Source organism: Antennarius striatus, chromosome 14 (assembly GCF_040054535.1).
Source record: "Antennarius striatus isolate MH-2024 chromosome 14, ASM4005453v1, whole genome shotgun sequence".
NCBI lineage: Eukaryota > Metazoa > Chordata > Actinopteri > Lophiiformes > Antennariidae > Antennarius > Antennarius striatus.
Window position 1 is genome coordinate 19,627,478 of NC_090789.1, and position 12,606 is coordinate 19,640,083.

The 12,606-nt window shown below is 47.1% G+C and overlaps 1 protein-coding gene across 1 annotated transcript; it reads right to left on the minus strand.

Moving 5' to 3' along the window:
• Positions 1-10,289: 10,289 nt before the first annotated feature.
• Positions 10,290-11,809, minus strand: tmem200b (transmembrane protein 200B). Its single transcript, XM_068332322.1, has one exon. It carries the CDS (start codon positions 11,616-11,618, stop codon positions 10,425-10,427), a length of 1,194 nt encoding a protein of 397 aa, XP_068188423.1. The 5' UTR covers positions 11,619-11,809; the 3' UTR covers positions 10,290-10,424.
• Positions 11,810-12,606: the final 797 nt, after the last annotated feature.

The window sequence follows — 12,606 nt, forward strand, 5'->3', positions numbered from 1 at the left end:
GCTAAAGAAACACCTGAGACACCTCCTGATACAAGTAGCTCTGAGAACGAAAATGACATCAGTCTGAAAGAAGCCGTAACAGAAAAATAGGATTCGCAAAAGACAAAAAATAATCCAGCAAGAGACAAAAGGTTGAGGACAAAAGTAGAAAATTTCTTTCCTGACCCCAAATTGTTTCTGGATAGCGTCAGCTTTTATTTAAAGAATCCAGAAGGAAGTGATCAACCAGTTTTTAAGAGCAAAGACGTTTTTAGATTGAAGAAACTAATGACAAAAGTAAAAAGCATGACTGTGGAGAACGGTTAGGTCTTTTTACGTTTTGTCTGCGTTCTATAAAAACCAGTGGGTTTTTGTTTTAGTTTGCTGAATGTTAAAATGATGTTCTTTGTCCAGGAAACACACAGTACTGCTGAAAATCCTACCACTGTTTGTTTTTGAGATGTGAATTCCTTTTTGCGTGAATCTCTTGGATTTTGTGTCAACGGGATTATCTTGATCTTAAAATCAAATCTTTCTCTGTCTCTCTCTGCCACTACACTCATCACCACTGTTTGCTCAGTAATTGTGATAAAAATCTGAGGTCTCAATCTGTTTTAGATAAATGATGCCCAGCAGGAAACCTTGAAACCAGAAAAAGACTATATTTCACATATAATTTCCAAAAAAAAACTTTCCCAGTTTTGGTTTTAATACACATTTGTTGAGGACAGAAATGTAAATCAATTGTTATACGTTACTGTTGTACTAGCCAGAGCATTTCCATGTACTCGGAGCATCTGTAGCTTATCTATGAAGGCCGTACGCAGAGAGTGGTAGACTATCTTCAATTTCCTGAACCGCCAAATATTTCCTGCTGCATTACTCTGGGATCAGACCGGCCAGAGAATCTCTACGACCTGGTTAATCCATCGTGTTCAGGAAACACTCTAACTGTAAATCATCGGAGCAGGTTTCAAGTCATTGGGTCAGATTAGACACACGTAACCTCTGGGGCAAAGCGGAGGTTTGTTACAGCCTCCCCCAGCAGCGGGGCAGATGGTTATTTCCCCTTTACCATCCCAGTGTTGGCTGCTCACACATGGGAAACATTCACACTCTCAGTTCATCATCTTGCTGTCATCTTTCCTCTTTCAGGCATCGTCTTGTCCATCTCCTGCTCTCTGCTAGCAGCTCCCCTAGAATACAGATGCTTTCATTCATCTTCTGACCTAGCATCCATCCTAGCACCTATCAGACTATATTCCCTCATCTTATTGCAGTCTAGCATCAGCTGCTGCTTCCTCCAGTATATATCCTTCCTCTTCCTCCTCACTTCCCTTGACTCTGACGATTTGTTTTGATCCTCTTAGAAATGCTTTTTACTTCTCTTCTCCCTCTGCTGGTGAGTTATTACACAGTCAGACACCACATATCTGAGTGTGTGTGTGTGTGTGTGGGGGGGGGGCATTCCTACCAGAACATCTCTCTCTTCCTGCCAGGTTTTAGCCCCAAACGGTTCACAATAAAGCATCTCAATGTGTCTCTGTTGTCTCTCCTGACTGAAATTCTCTCTAAGGCGAATCACAAATTCTGGAAATGAAGCTTCACGAAGGTTCAGAGAGGAAGAACATCTGTCTGCTCATGCTCCTGCGTCACCTGCCCTTCAGCTACACGTCTTCATCGAGTAAATAATCTTTACTGTGGGTCTCAAGGTCCAGAGCAAAACCTGAGAAACCTGAGAGGAAATGACTCGTCTCTGGTGGGAGGAAGCAGGTCGTGTGTGGAACGCATGGAGACAGGATCACACGCTACTAACATGTTCCAGACCATCCCTCACTGCAGTAACACAACCATCACTACTGCAGTAACACAACCATCACTACTGCAGTAACACAACCATCACTACTGCAGTAACACAACCATCACTGCAGTAACACAACCATCACTACTGCAGTAACACAACCATCACCACTGCAGTAACACAACCATCACTGCAGTAACACAACCATCACTGCAGTAACACAACCATCACTACTGCAGTAACACAACCATCCCTCACTGCAGTAACACAACCATCACTGCAGTAACACAACCATCACTGCAGTAACACAACCATCACTACTGCAGTAACACAACCATCACCACTGCAGTAACACAACCATCACTGCAGGAACACAACCATCCCTCACTGCAGTAACACAACCATCACTGCAGTAACACAACCATCACCACTGCAGTAACACAACCATCACTGCAGTAACACAACCATCCCTCACTGCAGTAACACAACCATCACTGCAGTAACACAACCATCACTGCAGTAACACAACCATCACCACTGCAGTAACACAACCATCACCACTGCAGTAACACAACCATCACTGCAGTAACACAACCATCACTACTGCAGTAACACAACCATCACTTCAGTAACACAACCATCACCACTGCAGTAACACAACCATCACTGCAGTAACACAACCATCCCTCACTGCAGTAACACAACCATCACTGCAGTAACACAACCATCACTGCAGTAGCACAACCATCACTACTGCAGTAACACAACCATCACCACTGCAGTAACACAACCATCACTGCAGTAACACAACCATCCCTCACTGCAGTAACACAACCATCACTGCAGTAACACAACCATCACTGCAGTAACACAACCATCACCACTGCAGTAACACAACCATCACTGCAGTAACACAACCATCCCTCACTGCAGTAACACAACCATCACTGCAGTAACACAACCATCACTGCAGTAACACAACCATCACCACTGCAGTAACACAACCATCACTGCAGTAACACAACCATCCCTCACTGCAGTAACACAACCATCACTGCAGTAACACAACCATCACTACTGCAGTAACACAACCATCACTACTGCAGTAACACAACCATCACTGCAGTAACACAACCATCCCTCACTGCAGTAACACAACCATCACTGCAAGTAACACAACCATCACTGCAGTAACACAACCATCACTACTGCAGTAACACAACCATCACCTCACTGCAGTAACACAACCATCACTACTGCAGTAACACAACCATCCCTCACTGCAGTAACACAACCATGACTACTGCAGTAACACAACCATCCCTACTGCAGTAACACAACCATCACTACTGCAGTAACACAACCATCACTGCAGTAACACAACCATCACTACTGCAGTAACACAACCATCACTGCAGTAACACAACCATCACTACTGCAGTAACACAACCATCACTGCAGTAACACAACCATCACTACTGCAGTAACACAACCATCACTACTGCAGTAACACAACCATCACCACTGCAGTAACACAACCATCACTGCAGTAACACAACCATCACTACTGCAGTAACACAACCATCACTGCAGTAACACAACCATCACTACTGCAGTAACACAACCATCACTACTGCAGTAACACAACCATCACTACTGCAGTAACACAACCATCCCTATTGCAGTAACACAACCATCCCTACTGCAGTAACACAACCATCACTACTGCAGTAACACAACCATCACTACTGCAGTAACACAACCATCACTGCAGTAACACAACCATCACTACTGCAGTAACACAACCATCACTGCAGTAACACAACCCTCACTACTGCAGTAACACAACCATCACTGCAGTAACACAACCATCACTACTGCAGTAACACAACCATCACCACTGCAGTAACACAACCATCACTGCAGTAACACAACCATCACTACTGCAGTAACACAACCATCACTGCAGTAACACAACCATCACTACTGCAGTAACACAACCATCACTACTGCAGTAACGCAACCATCACTACTGCAGTAACACAACCATCCCTACTGCAGTAACACAACCATCACTACTGCAGTAACACAACCATCACTACTGCAGTAACACAACCATCACTACTGCAGTAACACAACCATCACTACTGCAGTAACACAACCATCACCACACTGCAGTAACACAACCATCACTACTGCAGTAACACAACCATCACTGCAGTAACACAACCATCACTACTGCAGTAACACAACCATCACTACTGCAGTAACACAACCATCACTACTGCAGTAACACAACCATCACCACTGCAGTAACACAACCATCACTGCAGTAACACAACCATCACTACTGCAGTAACACAACCATCACTGCAGTAACACAACCATCACTACTGCAGTAACACAACCATCACTACTGCAGTAACACAACCATCACTACTGCAGTAACACAACCATCACCACTGCAGTAACACAACCATCACTACTGCAGTAACACAACCATCACTGCAGTAACACAACCATCACTACTGCAGTAACACAACCATCACTACTGCAGTAACACAACCATCACTACTGCAGTAACACAACCATCCCTATTGCAGTAACACAACCATCCCTACTGCAGTAACACAACCATCACTACTGCAGTAACACAACCATCACTACTGCAGTAACACAACCATCACTGCAGTAACACAACCATCACTACTGCAGTAACACAACCATCACTGCAGTAACACAACCATCACTACTGCAGTAACACAACCATCACCACTGCAGTAACACAACCATCACTGCAGTAACACAACCATCACTACTGCAGTAACACAACCATCACTGCAGTAACACAACCATCACTACTGCAGTAACACAACCATCACTACTGCAGTAACACAACCATCACTACTGCAGTAACACAACCATCCCTACTGCAGTAACACAACCATCACTACTGCAGTAACACAACCATCACTACTGCAGTAACACAACCATCACTGCAGTAACACAACCATCACTACTGCAGTAACACAACCATCACTGCAGTAACACAACCATCACTACTGCAGTAACACAACCATCACTGCAGTAACACAACCATCACTACTGCAGTAACACAACCATCACTACTGCAGTAACACAACCATCACTGCAGTAACACAACCATCACTACTGCAGTAACACAACCATCACTGCAGTAACACAACCATCACTACTGCAGTAACACAACCATCACTGCAGTAACACAACCATCACTTCTGCAGTAACACAACCATCACCACTGCAGTAACACAACCATCACTGCAGTAACACAACCATCACTACTGCAGTAACACAACCATCACTGCAGTAACACAACCATCACTACTGCAGTAACACAACCATCACTACTGCAGTAACACAACCATCACTACTGCAGTAACACAACCATCCCTACTGCAGTAACACAACCATCCCTACTGCAGTAACACAACCATCACTACTGCAGTAACACAACCATCACTACTGCAGTAACACAACCATCACTGCAGTAACACAACCATCACTACTGCAGTAACACAACCATCACTGCAGTAACACAACCATCACTACTGCAATAACACAACCATCACCTCACTGCAGTAACACAACCATCACTACTGCAGTAACACAACCATCACTGCAGTAACACAACCATCACTACTGCAGTAACACAACCATCACTACTGCAGTAACACAACCATCACTACTGCAGTAACACAACCATCACCACTGCAGTAACACAACCATCACTGCAGTAACACAACCATCACTGCAGTAACACAACCATCACTACTGCAGTAACACAACCATCACTGCAGTAACACAACCATCACTACTGCAGTAACACAACCATCACTGCAGTAACACAACCATCACTACTGCAGTAACACAACCATCACCACTGCAGTAACACAACCATCACTGCAGTAACACAACCATCACTACTGCAGTAACACAACCATCACTGCAGTAACATAACCATCACTACTGCAGTAACACAACCATCACTACTGCAGTAACACAACCATCCCTACTGCAGTAACACAACCATCCCTACTGCAGTAACACAACCATCACTACTGCAGTAACACAACCATCACTACTGCAGTAACACAACCATCACTGCAGTAACACAACCATCACTACTGCAGTAACACAACCATCACTGCAGTAACACAACCATCACTACTGCAGTAACACAACCATCACTGCAGTAACACAACCATCACTACTGCAGTAACACAACCATCACTACTGCAGTAACACAACCATCACTGCAGTAACACAACCATCACTACTGCAGTAACACAACCATCACTGCAGTAACACAACCATCACTACTGCAGTAACACAACCATCACTGCAGTAACACAACCATCACTACTGCAGTAACACAACCATCACCACTGCAGTAACACAACCATCACTACTGCAGTAACACAACCATCCCTACTGCAGTAACACAACCATCCCTACTGCAGTAACACAACCATCACTACTGCAGTAACACAACCATCACTACTGCAGTAACACAACCATCACTGCAGTAACACAACCATCACTACTGCAGTAACACAACCATCACTGCAGTAACACAACCATCACTACTGCAGTAACACAACCATCACTGCAGTAACACAACAATCACTACTGCAGTAACACAACCATCACTGCAGTAACACAACCATCACTACTGCAGTAACACAACCATCACTACTGCAGTAACACAACCATCCCTACTGCAGTAACACAACCATCCCTACTGCAGTAACACAACCATCACTACTGCAGTAACACAAACATCACTACTGCAGTAACACAACCATCACTGCAGTAACACAACCATCACTACTGCAGTAACACAACCATCACTGCAGTAACACAACCATCACTACTGCAGTAACACAACCATCACTGCAGTAACACAACCATCACTACTGCAGTAACACAACCATCACTGCAGTAACACAACCATCACTACTGCAGTAACACAACCATCACTGCAGTAACACAACCATCACTACTGCAGTAACACAACCATCACTGCAGTAACACAACCATCACTACTGCAGTAACACAACCATCACTACTGCAGTAACACAACCATCACTGCAGTAACACAACCATCACTACTGCAGTAACACAACCATCACTGCAGTAACACAACCATCACTACTGCAGTAACACAACCATCCCTACTGCAGTAACACAACCATCACTACTGCAGTAACACAAACATCACTACTGCAGTAACACAACCATCACTGCAGTAACACAACCATCACTACTGCAGTAACACAACCATCACTGCAGTAACACAACCATCACTACTGCAGTAACACAACCATCACTGCAGTAACACAACCATCACTACTGCAGTAACACAACCATCACTGCAGTAACACAACCATCACTACTGCAGTAACACAACCATCACTGCAGTAACACAACCATCACTACTGCAGTAACACAACCATCACTGCAGTAACACAACCATCACTACTGCAGTAACACAACCATCACTGCAGTAACACAACCATCACTACTGCAGTAACACAACCATCACTGCAGTAACACAACCATCACTACTGCAGTAACACAACCATCACTACTGCAGTAACACAACCATCACTGCAGTAACACAACCATCACTACTGCAGTAACACAACCATCACTGCAGTAACACAACCATCACTGCAGACCTGCCTCATTTACACATTTTCTCCATTTGATCAACAGAGGTGGGGGGGGGGTGGCCCGACTCATAAAAATTGATCAACTGGAGATCAGCAGCAGCAGCAGGAGGTGGAACTCTGGATTTCTGTCCTGGCCAGCAGTGGTGGAATGTACTCCTTCCTCACTAGGATACCATAGAGTGTTCTATTACTCTGGGGACACCAGTTCTGACTGACTCTGATTCTGACTCTGACTCTGATTCTGACTCTGATTCTGACTCTGACTCTGACTCTGACTCTGATTCTGACTCTGACTCTGATTCTGACTCTGACTCTGACTGTGGTCTTAACGTGACAGAAACATGCTTAAAGTCTTTAAAGGGTTGTAGGACTTTACTGCATATCAGTGATAATATCAAACCATTATTCAATCAAAATGTACATTAATTGTAAACAGGAAACATTTTGTCACATTTGCTGCGACAGACACGACGTGACGCCAACACGGACAACAGAAACATATACACAGACATTATTGTTGACAATATCAGTAAATACATGGATGTTGTCATGCCAACGACGACTGCAGGGACATTCTCAGCATGTGGCCTGACGGTGGGTCTGAGCTCATCTCTAAGCTTGGACTGATGCCTGTAGATGATTTAGTGGGGCGCAGGAAGTCAGTCCGACCACCAGGGCTCCAGCACGGCGAACATGTGGGGCTAGAAGTCATCAGACTGGACCCAGCACTGATGCAACATCTGCATCGCTCTGGGACGGCCTAAACTCTGCATGCAGGTTTTGACCGTCACACTGTCCTCGTCCACTGGACCAGAGAACACATGGAGGACACGCTGTTCACCAGCATTCACCACCACTGGGCCTCTGATCTCCAGAGCTGCTGTGAACGGACCCTGAACGTCCTGATGGGCCGACCTCGGTCTCAGTCTGGACTATCAGGTGAATGTGAGCCCTGCAGGTTGGTCGGACTGACAGCGGGTTGCTGGAAGAGGTTCTCTTAGATTCCAGAACCAGTCAAAAAGGGGTTTTACTTCCTCTTCTTCCTCAAAAGTAGAGGATATCAGAGGAGCAGGCGGAGCCCACGTGCACTGGTTGAACACTCATACCACACACAGTTACCAGCCTCTCCTCCTGACACAGTGGTTCTTAACCCGGGTTAGATCGAACCCCAGGGGTTCGGTGAGTCGGTCTCAGGGGTTCGGCGGAGACACGATGTGTACGAATCACTGTGTACGCTTGACACATCGTGTCATTTCGTGGTGACACACCCCCCTTAGCCATCACTGGCTGCAGGTGATCACGTGACGCTACATCATTAGCCTACCTGTGCTACAGGGGATTTTGCGCAGTCATTAGTGGATTTCTGCCTTCATGATGGTACGTCATCTGATTGATTTCTTCATATTTTAATTCATAGTAACTATGGTGAGCAAAAAAACAAAGTGGTCAGACGAACATGTGTAACCTGAATGTACCTGTACTGTATAACAGAACGTGATGGGAGTCAGCGTTCTGCAGGATCTGAATGTCAAGGTGAACAACTCTAGTCTGGTGCTGGTAAAAATAGAGGAACACTTCCTGAAGCTGATGGAAAACAACAGAAACAGACTTTGGTGTGAAATGACATCAGAGTAACACCTGTCAAGGTGAAGCCACGCATATCTGAACTGGTCTCTATGACAACAGCAGAAGTCAGACTGATTTACAGGTAGGTCATTTCATGTCAGTTCATGCACTGTCTTGGTTTAGTTCTTTGAAAAAGGTGACATTAATGCACAATTCATTAAATACACCAGGAAAACATACAATTATGTCTTAAATTTTTTAAAAAAATAAAAAAAATTTTACTAAAGAAGGGTTCAGTGAGTGAGCGTGTGAATCCAGGAGGGTCCGGTACCTCCAACAAGGTTAAGAACCACTGGTCTAACAGGATTAACACACTAATTAGTGGTAGATAATCTGTTATCAAAGGGACATGAGCTGACACGTTGGTGGGTGCTGGGGGGCAGCCTTTACCTTCACGAAGGCTGCACCTGTTGACGCTCATTACAGACTGTATGTAGTCTGGACTGGTGATGGTTGTGAGACCTTCAGTGAATGTAATGATGGCATCGGGTTCTCACGAGGTTGAGCCGTGGGTTCCCTCAGCAGAGAATCTGTATCTACACAACAGAACCATCATAGAACCAGCATCCACTCAGGTAGAGCTCTCATGCTGGCCTCACACACAGAATACACCTTCATGAAGTCAAAGGAATGTTTCAGGAAACGAAGGCTGACCGGGTTCATGACCTCCACCTGTGGTCATTTCAACACAAGTTGTCTGATGCACACACGTGTTCTCTCACTGTAAATGTTATATCCTGGAATGTTAGGACACACACACACACACACACACACACACACACACACAGACATCAACAGTTTGTGTTGATGGCCAAATGGAACCAAACAGAACCCAAGTGTAACCCCAGGGGGTTGTGTTTGGCCCGTTCACTAACGACGTTTCTCTCCACACGTGATGGAGGCAGCTTCTCCCCACAGGTCAGGAGGTCTGCAGCATCTCAGCAGCAGACGTCAGTCAGGACGCAGTCAGCTCTTCAGTTTGGCTCCAGATTCATTGCACAATAACCCCCCCCCGTCCTCTTAACACTGTCTGTTCATGGCGACATCCACATGCAGGGTAATATTGCTACAAATACCAAGTGTTGAAGTCAAAGATCTCTCACGTGGCCGCATTGGGCCTCTAGAACGTTCCTTCGGTTACGTAACATCGACCAAGTCCAGCCCAGCAGAGTGACCTTCAGGGGGGTCTTTGTGACGGACGCCGCCCCAAACAGCGTCCAACAATGTTCAGTTAAATAAATTAAAGTATAATCAGAACTTGGCAGTCATGCTGGATTGTGAGGAAGGTTCAGGAATGTGCATCACTGGAAAGGCCCCGAGCCAAAGCCGTGCCCCCCCTGAGAGCCCCGCTGCGCCAGCAGGTCCAGCAGTTTGTCCACAGAGTCTTCTTTACCCTCCAGCTCCAGGTAGCGCCGTCCACCCCCCAGGTCCACCTGAGGCCAGCTCCTGTGGGTCTGCTCCTCCATCTGCTCAGGGATGTTCAAACACACCTGAGACTCCGCCTCTTTCCTCAGCGGGACAGGTGGCGTCGCCCGCCCCCCCTCTGAGGGACACGCGTGAGCTCGGGCTGCGTGACGGTTAGTCCGGTAGCTCATGCTGTGGCAGCGCCGCGGCTGAGGGGGGGCGTCCCCCTCGTCTACCCCCAGGGTGGACATGGAGCTGGCAGACACCAAGCTGTTTAGGTGGGGGGTGACGCTGCCCCCGCCCCCAGGCTCAGCAGCTGACTGTCTGTTGGCCCTTTGACTGGAATGACAGGGGCTGGAGCGGGAGTGGGCGGAGCCCACGGAGGGGGGAGCCTTCGACTCCTGGTCGGGGGGGGCCTGTGTCTGGAGGACAGCCAGCTGGTACACGTCCTGAAGGTCCTGCTGGGGGGCTCCGGTCCCTCGTGGGAGCAGGGGCTCTGAGCTGGCGAGTGGGTGGAGACAGAGGACGTTGAGCTGAGCAGCAGGTAGGCTGCTGACCCACTGGTAGTGTCGGGCCGTCTGATTGGCTGCTGCCCCCTCCTGAAGGTGTGCTGAGGGCATCGCCGTGGAGACGGAGCAGATGACGCTCCGCATCTGAGCCAGCAGCATCTGGGTCTCCCGGTCTCTGTTCTCGTACAGGACCGTGTTGGCACAGATGAGGATGAAGAGCCCCACCCCCATGACGACGGGCCCCAGCAGCTTCATCTGCTCGCTGTGGAGGACCCCCGCCGACAGGAGGCCCAGACTCCAACCAGACGTCTGGGACCCGTCCCTGTCTGCATCCGCGTCCAGGAAGGAGGACTTGTTCATCCTGTAGGGCCAGTATCCCGCCATCGCCAGGCCGGTGCCCACCAGCACCACCACGACCCCCACCACCATGAAGGCCCCCGGCGTGGAGCGCATGCGGAGCTTTCCTCGGACGACGCCCTCCTTCTTCTTTCTGCCTCGTAAGGAGAAACAACACCTCCGTTTGCTGGGCGGGGAAGCTGCAGGCGTGCCTCGGCCCCCGTTACGGCCCCCGTTAGACTTCATGGTCCTCAGAGCTTCACGGCTTCAGTCCCTGGTCCTCAGAGCTTCACAGCTTCAGTCCCTGGTCCTCAGAGCTTCACAGCTTCAGTCCCTGGTCCTCAGAGCTTCACAGCTTCAGTCCCTGGTCCTCAGAGCTTCACGGCTTCGGTCCCTGGTCCTCAGAGCTTCACGGCTTCAGACCCTGGTCCTCAGAGCTTCACAGCTTCAGTCCCTGGTCCTCAGAGCTTCACAGCTTCAGTCCCTGGTCAGATCCGTGTGAGAGGAGAACAGTTCACACGTTAGTACAGAACCAACAGATACTTGTCTCTAGCTAGCAGTTAGCACACAGTTGTGTAGTTACCATCTATCTTTGTTCAAGGCTACAGGGATTAGAATTCAGAGGCAGCTAGCAGTGGGTTTTGGGGGGGGGTCCAGGTCAACTGAACTCTCTCCTTCCCAAATGATGAACGTACGAACTGAAGCCAGGACCTACACGTCATGAGACAGAGTTCATCTGAACAGACCATCAGGCTGGAGATGGTAACTCAGGAATAAGTGTGTTTTCAACACGTTGTCATGACAACAACTAACAACAGTTTTCACATTTCAAACAAGGAATAATTGATAAGTAATTACATAAGATAATCAGTAATAAATATACAAAGACAGTAGAGTTTAACCCTTAAGAACCCAGAACCATTTCTCCTCCAAGTGAGGGTAGTAAAACAGACTAAACAGACCATAAGTTACCAGCCTGTAATATCACAACAATATTGATCAATATTGATTCTATATCAGTTTGTACATAAAATTTGTTCACAGTATTTTGAATTTTATATAAGCATTAGAATTCTGAAACACTTTTAATCTAATCTCAGACTCCGATCAGTACGCTGACCTGGCAGCTCGGAGCTGTGAAGACCAAACGTCACGTGACCAGGATGTTCAGTAGGTGTCAGTGAGGAACTATCTACCCTCACACATGAAGCTTCATGAGGAACATTCAGGATCG